Source organism: Xiphophorus hellerii, chromosome 8 (assembly GCF_003331165.1).
Source record: "Xiphophorus hellerii strain 12219 chromosome 8, Xiphophorus_hellerii-4.1, whole genome shotgun sequence".
Classification (NCBI taxonomy): domain Eukaryota; kingdom Metazoa; phylum Chordata; class Actinopteri; order Cyprinodontiformes; family Poeciliidae; genus Xiphophorus; species Xiphophorus hellerii.
In genome coordinates, this window is record NC_045679.1 from 3,913,180 (window position 1) to 3,929,461 (window position 16,282).

Sequence of the window (16,282 nt, forward strand, 5' to 3'; positions counted from 1 at the left end):
AGTAGAAACTAAACCAAAACACTTGGTGAGATTTTGTGTTTTTGCAGTGTAGATTGATTTCCACTGAGCTGAATGGTGCCAGCTGGTTTTGATAAAGACCAAAGTGACTATCAGTGTTTTGATCACGTTTTGTGAACTCAACATCTACAAGTTTTATGTCCTTTTTAGCTCATCATTCACCTTCCTTTCTCCTCCCACCCTTCCTCTCCGACCTCTGGCTCCCTGTTCCTCCTCCTCCTCCTCCTCCTCCTCCTCCTCCTCACAGTGTGCTGCCAGTCTTTGAGCTGGAGAGACACTCAGACAAACCCTGCAAAACTTTTTTCTGGGGGAAAAAAAAAAACACAAAAAACTTTCTTTGCTTCTTTTATTTTCTGGAGAGCGATGGCGTTTTTCCTCAGAAAGAAAACTGCGACGCTGCAAATCTACCTCCTGGCGTTTGTCGGTAAGCTCTCATTACTGCCGGGGAATATCGACACTTGCCGATGATTCATTCTCACCGTTCCGTCTGTTTCTCTCCGTTTCTATTCCTGCGCTCCAAGCCGCAGTCCGAGCCCACAGCCGGCTGCTGCCAGGCTCATGTAACTTTGAGTCCAACACCTGCGGATACACGTCAGACGCAGACTTTTCCATCTGGACCCTGCACAGAGACGGTACTTTTATTCCCTGCTGCATCTCTAAAGCTTCTGTGTGTCACTATAACATAAAAATATGGTTTTTTTCCCCCACATTTGTTCAGATTGTCACCATGTTGTGACAATATTATATAATTATATAATAGACATAATTTCCTTCACCTTCTCCCTCAGGTGCTCGCGACCAAAACAACCTGTTTATCCGCCATTATCGGGGCTAATTAGCATTTACGGCACGCTATGCTAGCTGAAGTGTAGCAGCACTTTTTGTATCATCAATATGATAAAATGTTTGTTTTTTTTCGTTTAAGATGGTCACTATCTTGTCACAGTATAATGTATAATAAACGTCTATTTCCTCCCTGAGCTGCTATCGCCAAAATGAACCGCTAGCGATCAAAAACAACCAATCAGAACTTACCGTTTTTCTGCCGTCATCAGTGGCCATGCTAACTAGCCTTAGCATTTACGACAGGCTATGCTAGCTGAAGTTTAGCGGTTCTGTTCCGGAAGCTCTTTTTGTTTCATCAATATGATCAAATATGTTTTATTTTTTTCCGTTTGTTAAGATTGTCACTATTTTGTGACAGTATAATAAACATCAGTTTCCTCCACCTTCTCCCTGAGCTGCTATCACTGAAATGAACAAACAAATTACCGTCACAGAAAAACTGTTTACCCGCAGTCATCTATGGCTATGCTAACTAGCATTAGCATTCATGACATGCTGTGCTAGCTGCTGTGCTAGCTGTGCACAGCTAAGAAATACTTCCAGATTATTATTAAAATGTACATTAACAAAGTGTAGCATATTTATTTACATTAATTAAAATAATTCTTGTTATAAGACGACATATTTTCCAAGACAATGTTATAATTTTCTTAGTAAATAATAATTGTCGTAATTTAGCTCAAATATTGTAATTAGAAAGTACATAGTTCCTACAAGTTTAAACCGGAAGTGATCCTGAACCGCCATCTTGGTAGGCAAAAATTGTAATTGATTAATAGTTGTAATGTGCTTATATTGTTCATAAATCAGGTAAGAACGAGGTAGTTCTAAGATGGTGGCTTATTTTCTGTTGTCATAGTAACTCCATAGCAACTGCCATGGCAGTTACAGATGGCTACTTTTACAATTAGAGACAAAAAACTAAAAGGAAGAGGAGCTCAATTTTCCTTCTGATGATCTGGCTCATTTTTTCATATGTAAAAAAAAAATTTTTTTTAGATAAAAGTTACATTCTGCAGCTTTAAGGATGCAGAGTGTAGCTTCAAGAAGCTGTTATTGCTGCTGATTTCTTTGGCTGAAGCACTAAAGCCCTCCGTAGGAAAAGGTCCATCTGGTCTGCATTGACTGCAGCATCAGTGAACATCTGGAGAGAGAGAAGCAGCACATTTTGGCTTTTCCCTCGGGTTTGTAGTGCAGCTCATATGAATGAGCGCTACATCCCCATATCAAAGTTATGTCAGCGTTTATTAGCTCACAGCCTGATGAATGGAGCTCAGATCATGTGATTACAGTGATTACTCTGTCACTTGTTGTGCATTCATGTTTCTGTACTGAAAAACACAATTCATGCACAGAGTTGGGAAGAATGGCGGCATGAACCTCTGGATCTAGCACAAACAGCTGGACTGTGTCAAGCTAACTGTGACACGGAGTGTGGCCTACTTCAAGGCCACACTTCAGGTCACTTTATTCATGGCGTTTAAAGATAAGCAAAGGATACAGTTTCTTTTAACCTCATCATAACCAAACTTTAAGGCAGGAAAACGTAAGCTACATGTAATATACAAGACTAAATTATAAATTATAACAGTGTATCAGTGCCATTGTAGATAAAAATAAAAGAAGAGTAAATCTCCACCACAAAAATTAATCTCAGAATTTACAAAAAAAAGGAGAAATTTTCTGCATTTCAAAAAGTGGAAAATGTGATAGATTTATTTCTGAACATTTCTAGTTTTTGAAACTTCCATGTTTTGTTTTTTAGAAAATGTCTTTAGATGAACTCTGAAATAAACATGTCTTCATCACAGCTTGCTACCGTTTCCGAGAGGAGCGGCCATATTGGATCCTAAAGTCGATGTCTGAAAAACTCTACGACTTTCAGAATATAAAATCTAACTTCCTGCTGGCAGCGCAGTTGATTTTCTCTCCTTCGGAAATCAGGATTTCTGAGTTTTTACCATACCATACCAACTTTATTTATAAAGCACTTTAAAACAACCATCTGATACAAAGTGCTGTACATCAAGACACAACATAACAATAAAAAAAACATAAAATAAAAACTTACAGTTTAAAAACAAAAACATACAATTTAAAACTAGATCCCGCTAGAGTTGAAAGCCAAATAAAATAGATGGGTTTTAAGACGAGCTTTAAAAGTGGACAGTGAAGGGGCCTCCCTGACCTGCAAAGACAAGTTGTTCCACAATTTGGGGCCCATGACAGAGAAAGCCCTGTCCCCTCTGAGCTTCCTTCTTGATCTCGGTACCTTCAAAAGCAGCTGATCTGCGGACCTAAGAGACCGATAAGGTATGTATGGGTGAAGAAGCTCAGAGAGGTAAGCCGGGGCAAGATTATGTAGTGATTTAAAAACAAACATAAGAATTTTAAAATGAATCCTAAAATATACCGGCAGCCAGTGAAGTGAGGCCAGGACAGGGGTCACGTGTTCCCTCTTTCGAGTTCCTGTCAGCAGTCGTGCAGCAGCATTCTGTACTAGCTGCAGACGTGAGAGCAGCGACTGACTAACTCCCAGATAAAGTGCGTTACAGTAATCCAATCGAGTTGAAATAAAAGCATTTACTACAAATGAAGCATTTGAAGCATTAGTACGAGCTAGCAAGCAGTCATAGTCATGCTAGCAGCTAATCACAGAATGCTAATGTTTTAGCGTCTGCTGTACTAATTAATGTGAACCAGAACCAAACGAGGAGAAGCAGCTTTCAGCATCTATGCACCACAAATTTGGAACAAACTTCCAGAAAACTGTAAAACAGCTGAAACACTGACTTCCTTTAAATCTCGACTAAAAACCCAAATGTTTAGAGTTTTATTTGAAACATAATCAATTACGAATTTAATGATGGAACTTGATTTAATGTCATGTTTTGATTGTCGACTCTATGTCGCATGACTTTGTGTTTTTATGATGTAAAGCTCTCTGAAATGCCTTGCTGCTGAAATGTGCTATACAAATAAAATTTGATTGATTGAAAACTTTTGTATTTTACAGTTGCTTACATTGTTACTATTAGCTTAAGTAAACTCTGTTGCTCTGGGTTTAGCTTTGTGATGTGACCATAACTTGTTTTAGTTTATTTTTAAGCCTTATTTATTAAATAACTGCTTTTCAGTATTGCTGAAGAGCAAAAACAGATATTCTGTAATCGTCTTTGCATCGCCCATAAACCAGACAGCTGGAAAAACTTCTGTAAGCTTTTCTTTGTTTCCATCCACCATCACTGGTTGAACTTGACTACAAACTGCCCTGCTGCGGCAGCGGGACTCATGACTCAGTCGCTTTTCCTCCAACTGTTTCCATCCTGATTGCTGCGTCCTCAGCTCGTTAAAAAGCCTCAGTGGCGGCGCGGCCTTTCATTATTCATTTCTCCTCCTTTCTTCTGCTTTTGTTTATGCTCTTTTCACACCAAACAGCACGAGGAAAGCCGTGTTAACTGCTGTTGATTGGATGCGGTTAGTTGACATTTATTGACAAACGCTAATGAAATGAGTTTCCCGTTGAGTGGCTGTTTTGAGTCTCGGTACTTGGGTGTTTTTCTCTCATTCTGCGGAGCTGCAGGGCTGCAGAGCATTCCACAGGGGCAAATAATAAATGACAGACCACTGAGGAGAGCTCAAAACGCCCTGAGGCACACAGGGGTCAGGAAAAAGGATTTCATGCTGAACTGACTCAGAGATTTATGACTCTGGGTTTTAAATCCTGATCTGGATTAACATATTCACTTCTGTATATTGTTTCTGAGACTCTAATATAAACAGCATTTAGTCTGTTGGGGTTTTTCCCGAGGGGAAATCCTTTCTCCTTTTTGACTGAAATTAGCTGTAGAGTCCATGTTTCAGTATCTTCTGTAACTTTAACATGTTAGAAATTATTTGCTTCTTCTACTGTTTTGTTTTACGTGATAACTGGGCGCTGAGGGACGGATGCTGCATTTGTTTTGGATTAGATGTCGGCGCTAGGAATGCACACCGGAGTGCAGAGCATTGGAGTAGGAAAAAATGATGGAAATGATGTTGCTTTTACAGCTGCAGTATGTAACTTTGATACAGAATATCAGGTGAAGATTGATCTCCTCCACCTCTTCCTTGAGCTACTGAAGAAATGCCCCGCCCCCGACCAATCAGAGCCAGGAGGCGGGTCTTACCGCTGCCAGTCAACTTCGTGTACTCGCTGCCAAATGTGCTGGTAGTGGAGAAACAACTTAACATTACAAGAAAACTGTTTATTTATTATCATCGGTGGCCATGCTAACTAGCCTTAGCATTCACAACAGGCTATGCTAGTTGTAGCATAGCAGAGAGCAATGGGTGGATTGATTGTTTCTAGTTAGCACTGGGAGAAGGCTTGAATTCACTAATCATAAATATTAGTTTTGCTAATGCTAAAGTGCTATACCAACATGGTATTTAACTGAAGCTAATGCTAAAGTGCTATACCAATATGGTATTTAGCTGAAGCTAATGCTAAAGTGCTAAATTCAGTCATCTATGACAACATGTTACAACGCAGTATATTGACTGTTCTCTGTGTAAAGAGATGCGCATTCATTATCGCAACATAATGAATGCGATAAGTGGAAAATAGTTAATAGTTAAATATCCTGTCTATTCTGCTTTGTTTAGGACATTTTGTTGCCGTGGAAACCGTGAGCGACGACGTGGAGGGCAGCTCAGGTTCTGGTGTCGAACCAAAGAGAGAAGCGACGGGAGTCCTGCTGAGCCCGTCCCTGGAGCACGACGAGTGGAGCTGCGTGCGGCTGGTGTACCAGATCGCCGGGTCGGGTCACCTGGAGGTTCTGCGGCGCAGCGAGGGGCGGAGCTTCGACACGCCGCTGTGGAGCAGCAGGACGCCATCAGACAGCTGGGTCATCGCCAGCGTGGATCTGCACAACGCCTCGGAGCCATTCAGGGTGAGGAGAGGGGCCGCGTCCAACCGTACATCCAACCGTACATCCAACCGTACAGCAAAATATCAAACCGCACAACAAAACATCCAACCAGCAAAACAAAACATCCAACCAGCAAAACAAAACATCCAACAAAACATCCAACCGTACAACAAAACATCCAACCGTACAACAAAACATCCAACTAGCCAAACATCCAACCGTACAACAAAACATCCGACCGTACGACAAAACATCCAACTAGCCAAACATCCAACCGTACAACAAAACATCCGACCGTACACCCAACTATACATCCAAATAAACATCCAAAAATGCATCCATCCAACTAAATAACCAACCGTACCTCCAACACTACATCCAACCAGCCAAACATCCAACCGTACAACAAAACCTCCAACACTACATCCAACCATCCAGATTGATCATAAAACCAATCAATTGTTGTTTTATTGTAAATTTCCGTCTTATTGATTGTTTTTCAGTAGAGTCTTGTTATTGGATCTTTATTGATGAATAACATCAGAACCCTGTGCTGCTGCAGCAGAACCTCCTGCAGCCCGGTTCCCCACGCCGTTCTAAAATTAGTCCGATACGCAGAGCTTTTATCGTAGCGTAAACACAGAGCTGGTGTTTACGTTGTGAGCCGAGGCAGGGCCCGGCGGACTGGACCGGGACCACGATGATGAGGTGCCAGGCCTCCGCCATGTGTGGGCCCCTCATCACATAAACACCCCGGCAGAAAGTCCTGCGCCGCTTCGGCCTTCGAACGCCACTCTCTGTCAAAGCATCGAGAAAAACTCTGCATGCATGTTTTCAATTAGTGCTTAAGTTACATTGAACCTGCTGCTTTCACTTCTCTGGGTGTTCCCGTCCCGTTTGAACAGATTGTGATCCAAGGTCGGGCTGGAGCGAGCGCAGAGAGCAGCGTGGCCATCTTTGAGATCCACATCAGCCCCGGATACTGCCTGGGTGGGTGACTGCACTTCTGCTGTTCGACTCTCACATCTCCACCCAGAACAGAAGAAAAACAAGACATCCTGATGGACAACATCTGCTGCTCGTTTCTGCAGCACTTAAAAAACAAAACAAAACAAAAGAAGCAACAGGGTGAACCCTTATTTTTACAGCATTGTAAATAGAAAAAAAGGGAGTACATTGCTGCCAAAAAACTTGTTTTAATTCCAGAAATGTAGGAAAACTTGGAATGTTCCTAGTTTGAAAAGTCAAAGATTTGCTAGAAAAATGCAAAATTTTGAGATTAATCTGACATGTTTTCTAGAAAAACATTGTAAATTTCTGAGTATGAAAAGATGAAAAATTGCTAGATAAAAACTCTGAAATTTTCAGATTAATCTCAGAATTTTAATCAAAAAACTAGGAAATGTGTGAGTTTGAAATGTCAAAAGTTTTCTATAAAAATCTCAGAAATTTTCAGATTAATCAAAGAAATGTTCTAGAAAAAACAACAAAATTTCTGAGTGTGAAAAGTCAAAAATGTGCTAGAAAAATATCAGAAATGTTGAAATTAATGTCAGAAATGTTCTAGAAGAAAACAAGGAAAGATCTGACCTTGAAAAGTTGAAAATTTGCAACAAAAAATAAATAAATAAAAATAAAACCTCAGAAATATTTAAATTAATCTCAGAAATGTTCTAAAAATAAAACCAGAAAAATTCTGAGCTTGAAAAGTCACATTTTGTAGAAAAAATCTCAGAAATTTTGAAAGTAATCTCAAAACTTTTCTCTCACTTGAGAAGAATTTTTGGGTCCTCTACCTTCATCTGCTAATGAATCCTATCACAGTTTTTCCTTCCACTAATCTTTCTAATTTGTTGCTTAAATCCTCTGAACAACCAGCTGCTTTAGCTAATAGCTTTGATTTCACTATGAAATGTAATCAAACTAGAAACTGTGTTTTCTTATGTAATAAACTGCATTTATCTTATGAACATTAACATAAATAAGCAGGTGAAATAAATTATATGTTCACTGAGTTTCAATTTTTCAATATTTGTTTTATATTTTAATCTATAAATGATCCCATAATTAACTCTTCCCAGATTAACGGGCAGCTCTAGGTTCATTGTTGATACAGATGGTTCTGGTTTAGTTTTTGTCCAAACTGCAGGTTCATTTCGGTTCTTCTGTCTCCAGAATGTGATTTTGAGGAGCCTCATCTGTGCGGCTACAGCAACCAGTGGAACGTAAACGTGAACTGGTACGTTGGCGGCGGCGGAGTCCAGCTGGCTCACAACGACATGCCGGACGATCACACATACCACAACAAGACAGGTGAGACCTGCTGCATGCAATGCTTTTAATTCTGTACCGACACAAAGGCTGAAACGATTAATCGTGATTAATCAAGATTAATCGATCATTGAAATGACTGTCCACTAATTTAGTAATTGATTAATTGTTAACTGGAGAGTACAGTCTCTAAAAGAGGCCATTTGTGGAAAGAAAACAACATAATCAAAGCAGCAATTAAGCCAAAAATTGTATAAATATATTTACATTTTATATTGAAGATAAAAAACTTCTTTTATATCTGTTTATATTTTGCCCAAAATTTATCAAGTTTTCTAGTTTTAGCTTCAAATTCTTCCCAGTTACTAATCAATTAATCCAAAAAATAATCAACAGATCATCCAGATGAAGATACGAATTTTTCATGTTAGTTTTTTTTATTTTTGTTTGGCTGCAGATGTTTCCTTTGCTACAAATAATCAAGTTATATTATTATCTTTTAGCCTAAAAAGGTTGATTTCTTATTTAAAAAGGAATTAAATTATTTGTTTACTTGTATTTTTTATACACACATATTTCTAACATGGTGTGAAAAAGGCTTCAGTGGTTGAATGAAGAATTCGATTAATCGATTAATAATTGATTAATCAGTTAGCCTTTGATTAAGGCTAATTAATTGGAGGCTACTTTCACTAAACCGATGGATAATCTGCACTATTGATTAATCAATTAATCATCACAATAATCAGTTACTAACTGACACCCAAAACTGTACTTAAAAAAAAATGTGTTAAAGTAAATCAAATAAAACATTGAGTTGTGGCTTCCTGGACGTTTTCAGCTCTGTGTGTGTCTGTGAAACAAACATTCACACATTATTTTTAGACTGAGAGAAACAAACCAGCAGATTATGGGACTTCACAGCTGGAAACCTGTAATCAGGAGCATCTGATTGGATTACAGTCATTTAGCTAACCGCTACACCCTGAAGCTGCTGACGGCGTCTCCGCGGTTGAGAGAAATCTTCTTCCAGGTTTGCTCGTCTTCCTCAGGTCACTTCATGTACGTCGACTCCAGCTACGCCAAGACGTTCACAGAGGTCGCCAAGCTGGTCTCTCCCATGGCGACGACGCCGATGTCCGGCTGCCTGAGCTTCCAGTACCAGCGAAGCGAGGAAAGAGGGAACATGTTCACCGTTTTCACCCGGGACCGCCTGGGCCAGTACCAGGAGCTGTGGAAAGCCGAGCCAGACAACCGGGTCGACTTCATCAGCCCCCCAGGAGAGTGGATCCCTGTTCAGGTGGACCTGAAGGCTCCACACCCCGTGCAGGTCAGGAAATCACAGCTATGTTGAACTTTATTTGACGATGCGGTGACAAGCGCATACACTGCTGTGACACCATGTTAAGCGTTTGGGCTCAGTAAGAGTCCAACTGGTGCTGGAAACATTTTCCATCAGATGGGACTGACCAACAGGACATCCATAGGACCGCGGAGCAGTTTGGGTCAACCTGCTCACAACACAGTCCATTGATTGTTCCACAGAAAAATGCCCCTGATTGCGTCTCATTTGTCATCGCACTAGTTTGATGCCATGTCAGGCGTTTGGGTTCTACTGGCAATTGGACTCTGTGGTACGGCACCAACCTGTGCTGTAACACTCAGTGGAAACGAAGCACAAGATGCCTGAACTCTTCCACTGGAGACAGTTACCAATCCCAAACGACTGGAGCTGATTCTCAGCCTCAGAAACCAGAGATAAAACTGATTTTCCTCAACCAGACATTCATCTGACCATGAAGAGTCTCTGGTTGTGTCCACTGCTAACAGGACTGGAGAGCAGAGACAGAGGATATCTCACTCTCCTCAGTAAATCCACATTTCCTTCTGCTCTGGTTGCAATGAATACATAAATATGCACACAGGAAACTTGCAATATTTTCCAGATTTGTGGAAGAGCTGCTTCATTTATGGGTTTCTGTTTGTCTCCAGGTGGTTTTTGAAGTGGGCTTTAACAGCCCGAGAGGCGGACATGTTGCTCTGGACGACATTTCCTTTTCTCCAGAGTTTTGCAACAAAGACACAGGTGAGCTGTGAACTTCTGTCTTCATCATGAATCCCAACAAGCCAACAAAACACCTGGAGAAATCATTTCTCCCAGAGCGCCAACATGCTGATCCCTGGCATTACTTCCACAGAGCCGACCTTCGATCCGTCCGTCGCCAACTGTGATTTTGAATCTGGTCTCTGCCTCTACACCCAGGACCGGAGCGCCGCGTCGTCTTGGAGAAGAGTGTCGGTGAAACCCAACATATTCAGGAATGGAGACCACACCACAGGAGCAGGTGAGAGAAAACTGCAAACACGACTTGATGAGATATTGCACCACACCTTTCAGATTTAGCACAACATGGATGGTGAAATATCTTCATTAAATTGAATTTAAATGAAATATTAATTTCATTTCAATGGTGGGCAACAGTAGTTAATCAGAAATATTAGTTCCGCTAATGCTAAAGAGCTATTTCAACATGTTAGTTAGTAGAAGCTAATGCTAAAGAGCTAAATCAACAGGTTATTTAGTACAAGCTAATGCTAAAAGCTATATTAACATTGTATTTAGTGGAAGCTAATGCTAGACTGTTTTATTAACATGATATTTAGCCTAATTTAATCCTAAAGCGCTTTATTTACTTGGTATGTAGTGGAAGCTAATGCTAAAGCTTCAACTATGTTGACATCCATGTTCTGTAAAGACTTTAGGTATTGATTTATGTTTTTATCTTCTTCTCTACTGTTGGTTTTATTTTGTTCCTGCAGGTTTTTTGGTTTTAATAAAGAAATTGGGGGAAGAAAGAGAGACAGTGAGGAAGAGAGGAAATGGAACTGCTGCGTTAACAATCTCCACCAACTTCAAAATAAGAGCCAATATCAACGAAATCTTACCAATCAATAACCAAAACTTTATTCAACTGAAAATGTACAAAAATAATTGCACTTATCTTAATTTAGTTTAAGATAATTGCACTAAAATTTTTAAAAGTTAGCAAAAATGCTAAGCTAAATTTAGTTTTGCTATTAGCGGATTAGCAGAAATGTGCCCAACAGTTTCACAGTTTTTTCCTTCAGTTTAAAGGAGTTTCGTCAGAGAGGAATAGAAACAAATATTTTCTTAGCTTAGCTCCAAAACCAACTCAGTTCTTATGAAATGTTGGCTTTCTGTAGTTGAAAACAGACTTTCACAAGGAAATAAATCCCGTCTTCTCCCACCAGGATCCTTCCTGTTGGCTCACTCCCGGCTGGGCCCGCGCTCCGGCTACGTTAGCAGCGTGATCAGCCCCATCCTGCCGGGCAACACCAGGTTCTGCCTCAGGTTCTACTTCTCTCTGAGAGGTGATCCGACTCCGGCTGTGAAGTCTCTCTGGTGTGAGCGGTTTGCAGGAATGTTGGGTTTTTCTGAATGAAAACTGTGGCAGGTTTCAACCAGACGGAGCAGGCGCTGGTGGTTTACCTGCTGCAGCAGGGAGGCCGGCAGGAGAAGATCTGGACCCAGGCAGAAAAGTCCAGGGGAATCTGGATCTCAGCAGACGTGTCCTTCCAGACGTCGCAGGCGGCCAAGGTCAGTGGAAGACAAGAGAGAATCGCATGTGGAGGAATAAACACGGTAATAAACAGAGAGAGAGACTGGAGGGAGAGAAAAACCACGGGAAAATGAGTCTTGAACCGTCAGATAATGCTTCTGCATGTCGGTGTTCCTGCTAAAGCTTTTTTTTTTTTGCCCCGATTTTCCCTTTACGACAATCTTACGTCCTGCAGTGTGTGCTGTGTTACGTGGTGGTGTGTTCGATATGCCCGATCTAAAATCCGACATAGTGAACATTGTCTTGGCCCGATTATCTCAGCCTGTGGGGTTTTTCCTGACTGAGAGGAGAACGCTGCCGACATTCCTTAAATCGTGTCGTGTGAACCAGACCTAAAACTCACAAGCTCCACTCCTCTCATCTTGTCTCTCCACTGCCCTAACACTCTCCGACTCGGGTCGCTATGATGACGTTTACATATCCCTTCAAAATAAGATACAGATGTGCCACAAAAACGAATATTTTACTTTTGTGAAAATTTTAACTCATGATAACGACTAATGGGAGCCCTGAGCTTGTTTCTCTGTAACCAGACGGTCTCATCCCAATGAGAGAGGAAAGAGATGAACACGCTGAAAAAACGCAGAGGAAAACGGTTATTGAACTTTCCTGATACCATGGTACCCGAAGTGTTGCTTATGCACAGGGTGCTCATGGTCTCTACGTGGTGAAGCAGTTTGAAGCTTCCTCATTAACATCATGCAGAGCTTGGAATGTGGGAATCACCTGCCGGGATAAATCCGTTCTCCTGTCTCTTCTCTGGGCCTTTTCTCTTCACAAAGAAACTTTCCAAAAACGTCTGATCTGTTTCTGACTCATTTTGCTGCTTGTGGATCAACGTTGGCGCACAAGACGTAACCGAGAGAATCCGGTTAAAGGATTTTCAAACTAAAAGATCCTCCAGACTCAAATAATACATAAAACGGAAATATTTAATTATTTCTTGTGCGGCGCCTCACTTCCTGTTTGCCTTCTTCAGATGGCGTTCGTCAGCACCTGCAGGAGTTTCTGGGACTGCGGCTCCGTGGCGCTGGACGACGTCAGCCTGAACCTGGGAGACTGTGAGCTGACGGCCGGTAACGACGTCTGTCTCTTTTCCAACAGACTGCAGCAGATTTAAGGATGAAAACATATGTTAATTTTAAAGTCTAAATACTAATTTTTAACATTTTTATATTTGAATTTGTTTTTGTTAACTTGGAGTGTTTTCAGGCAGTTACTTTCTTTTCAGGTAAACATTTATTATTATTATTTATTATAGATTCTTATTTTTTTAAAACTTTTTTTTCATGCAGTTTTTTTTATTATTTTTTTATTAGTGCTGTTTTTGTTTTACTTTTATTTTTTTATTTTTTTCAGGTAAAAAGTTTGTTTAGATTTTTTCAATTTTTAACAGATTTTTTTAAGCAAACAGTTTCTTCTTTATAATTTTTTTATTTTGTACCTTTAAATTTCTTTATTTCTTTTATTGGAGTAAGTAGTTGTTTTTAAATATATTAAACATTTGTATTTATTGTACATTTCTTAAGTTAAATTGTTTTTTCCAGGTAAACAGTGTCATGTATCAGTCACTTATTTTATTCTCTACCAGCAGCTGGTGGATTCTTTCTCAGGGTCGAACCAATCATGTGGTTTCTCCTGTCTCAGGCTTCCTGTCTGCGCCGCTGCCTGGACACTGTGACTTTGAGGCCGGACTCTGCGGATACTCCCAGGACAAACACAGGGACGCTGCCACCTGGCACCAGAGGAGGGGCCCCACTCCCACTTCCTACACGGGCCCCAGAGGGGACCACACCACAGGACTCGGTGAGGTCACCCCCCCGTCACTTCCTGTTTCCTGTTGAGGCAGCGGCATCCCTCAGACAGCGCCCCCTCTGCCTGCGACAGGGTACTACATGTACATCGAGGCGTCGCCCATGCTGCCGGGTCAGAGCGCGCGGCTGCGGTCCCGTCCTGTCCGGGGAACCCGGGGCCCTCAGTGTCTCCGGTTCTTCTACCACATGTACGGGTCGGGAACCGGGAAGCTCCGGGTGCTCGCCGACAAGGACGGAGAGGAAGTGTTGCTATGGCAACGGAGCGGCGAGCAAAGCATCGCCTGGCTGAGAGCCCAGCTGGAATACCAGAGCCAGAGTCACCATCAGGCGAGACAGAAATAAATCCTGTTATTGTTGATCTGCTGAGACATATAAAATAAAATAAATATGTTTTAGTCCCTTTAACATGTAAAAAAGAAACAAAAAGTATATAAACATCTATTTATATTCAAATATATACAGTAATATATATATATACATTAAGGATGATTCATGTTTCCATGGTAATACTGTAAGTTTATGTACACAATTTTCATAATAAATTTTCTTGCTCATGCCACTGATGTAATTCATAACATCACCACCAAATCAATATTTTAATTCTATATTATACATAATAATTCATTAATTATATAACATAATATGTACTTTTGGACTATGAATAAAATTATATTTAGTAGTGATATTAAGGTATTGGTGCCAACGGTAGTCATAATTAATCTGAGTCGTCTCAAAATCCAAACAATTATTGTTTAGTTTGTTGTTCCTGTAAAGTTAAAATAAAATAAATGGCTATAATAACAAACAAAAAATAATAACAGTGGTACGATAAAATGGTGCTAATGATAGCAGCAGAGTAGCTTAGGAATCATAAAGCATCTGGTGTTCACATGTTGGTGTGAGGGGCCCCAAATGAAAATCTGGTTAGGGCCCCCAAAAAGCTTTGACCGGCCCTGTTGAAACAAAAACAAAGTATTTCCAATAACTTCTGAGTTCATTGAATCAATGTTGTTAATTTATTTCTGAAAACAACAGAAGCTGCTGTAAATAAACATCATTTTGTTTTCAGGTTGAATTAGTGGAAACATTTTGGGCCTGAAGTCACTTTTTCTTCTATATCATCATCATCATCATCATCATCATCATCATCATCATCGTTTCTCTTCTGTAGCAGAATCCAAACTAACAGGATGAAAGATGGTGAAACTAGAAAACATTGATGACAACATTTGAGCTGCTGCCATGACATTAACCCAGATAAGGACATAATTTTAGATTCTTACTCCCATTTATCCATCATCACTTTTCCTATAAACATGGAGGTGAAGCCAAACAGCCGTAAATGGTTCCGTTTCATCCAGAGGCTTAAAATGGTCAAGCAGTTAAAAAGAAAGAAACGGAACAAGTGAAAAGAAAATCTGCTTTTTTAAACTTGACAAAATCATGAAGTCATGAATCGTCCCTAACTTCATTTTCTATCCAAACATGTTAGCTAAAGCTAAAATATCCTAGCATAGCCTTTAGTTTACTTAAGTCCAGCTTGTTCTAATTCCAGTTTACATTAGCTTAGCTTAGCTTAGTTCTCGTCTTTATGAGGCTAACTTAATGTATTATTTCAGCAGATTTTAGCTTTTCTTGGATAATTTTAATTTTTCTTGTTTTAGTTAAATTTAGCTTTTTAGTTCATTCTCATTCAAATTCTGTTAGTTTTTAACTTGGCTTAGTTTACAAAAAGAAGTTAAACTTCTTTAGTTTTCATTTGAATACTGTTGTCACAGTTAAGTTTAACTTTGCTCAGTTTCTTGACTTATTTTATCTAAATTTTCTCTTTAGCAAATGTTAGTCTAGTTAATCTTAGCACATCTGTTTGCTTTTAACATTTTTCATTTGATTTAGTTAAATGTTAAAAATCTTAGACTCAAGCTAAAATATTGATTTAGCATGTTTTTGTTGTACTTGAGTTATTTTTAGTTTCGGTCAATATAAATTATGTTAGCATGGCTTAATTTATTATAATTTAGTGTATTAAACCAGCGTCAAAGCTTATTTTATTTCATTTATATAATCACAAATTAGCTTACTTTTTATTATATTAGATTCTATTTTCCCTTGTTTTGTTTTTTTAGTCTCATATTAGCTCATGTTAACTCATTGGAGATTAGCTTTAGCAGTGTTGATTTAATTAAGCAAAATAAACTTATTTTATCTAATATATAATGTATTATTTTAAAGTTAAAGTAAAAGTTTAGTTTTATGATTTAGTTTAGTTGTCCATAAAGGATTTAATTGTGTTTTTTTTGCAGATTGTGTTTGAAGCGACTCGCGGTTCTTCAGTCAGGAGCGACATCGCCATCGATGACATCATGTTGGACAGCGGTCCTTGCCCAGGTGACCCTCTCCCTCTGAACTACATCAAATAATCAGATTATATTCCTGACTCCTCCGTGTTTTCCTGCAGAGTCGGAGGTCGGCGTCGCCGTGGGAAGCTCCAACGAGATCGAGTAGAAATATCTGCAGTAGGATGCATGAACCCTCCACTTTCCTCACTTTTTATTTTTGCACATTAGACAACCCGAAGCGTTGTTGACTCCTACATGTCAGCTGGAACATGTGGACTAAAGAAATTCAGTTTTGAACGGGGCAACATGTCAGATATATCAGGCTTTCTCTCTGCACTGATGCACCACAGGGTGTCAGACGGTGTTTTCCTTCACACTTATATGCATTAGATTAATGCTCATTGCTTAAATAAACCCAAGAATGTCGTTAAATAAGATTG

The 16,282-nt window shown here is 39.8% G+C and overlaps 1 protein-coding gene across 2 annotated transcripts; it reads left to right on the forward strand.

The window, feature by feature from the left end:
- The first annotated feature begins 257 nt into the window (after window positions 1–257).
- Window positions 258–16,277, forward strand: LOC116724503 (MAM domain-containing protein 2). Of its 2 annotated transcripts, none has more exons than XM_032570241.1 (15): window positions 258–442; window positions 540–650; window positions 5,512–5,798; window positions 6,683–6,767; window positions 7,953–8,090; window positions 9,101–9,378; window positions 10,041–10,134; window positions 10,247–10,393; window positions 11,322–11,441; window positions 11,525–11,667; window positions 12,669–12,804; window positions 13,337–13,495; window positions 13,577–13,830; window positions 15,807–15,891; window positions 15,962–16,277. In XM_032570241.1, exons 1-15 carry the CDS (start codon window positions 382–384, stop codon window positions 16,006–16,008), a joined length of 2,145 nt encoding a protein of 714 aa, XP_032426132.1. In that variant the 5' UTR covers window positions 258–381; the 3' UTR covers window positions 16,009–16,277. The 2 variants fall into 2 exon arrangements, with proteins under 2 accessions (XP_032426132.1, XP_032426134.1); XM_032570243.1 differs by having other exon boundaries at window positions 259–442; window positions 12,669–12,765.
- The last annotated feature ends 5 nt before the right edge of the window (window positions 16,278–16,282 follow it).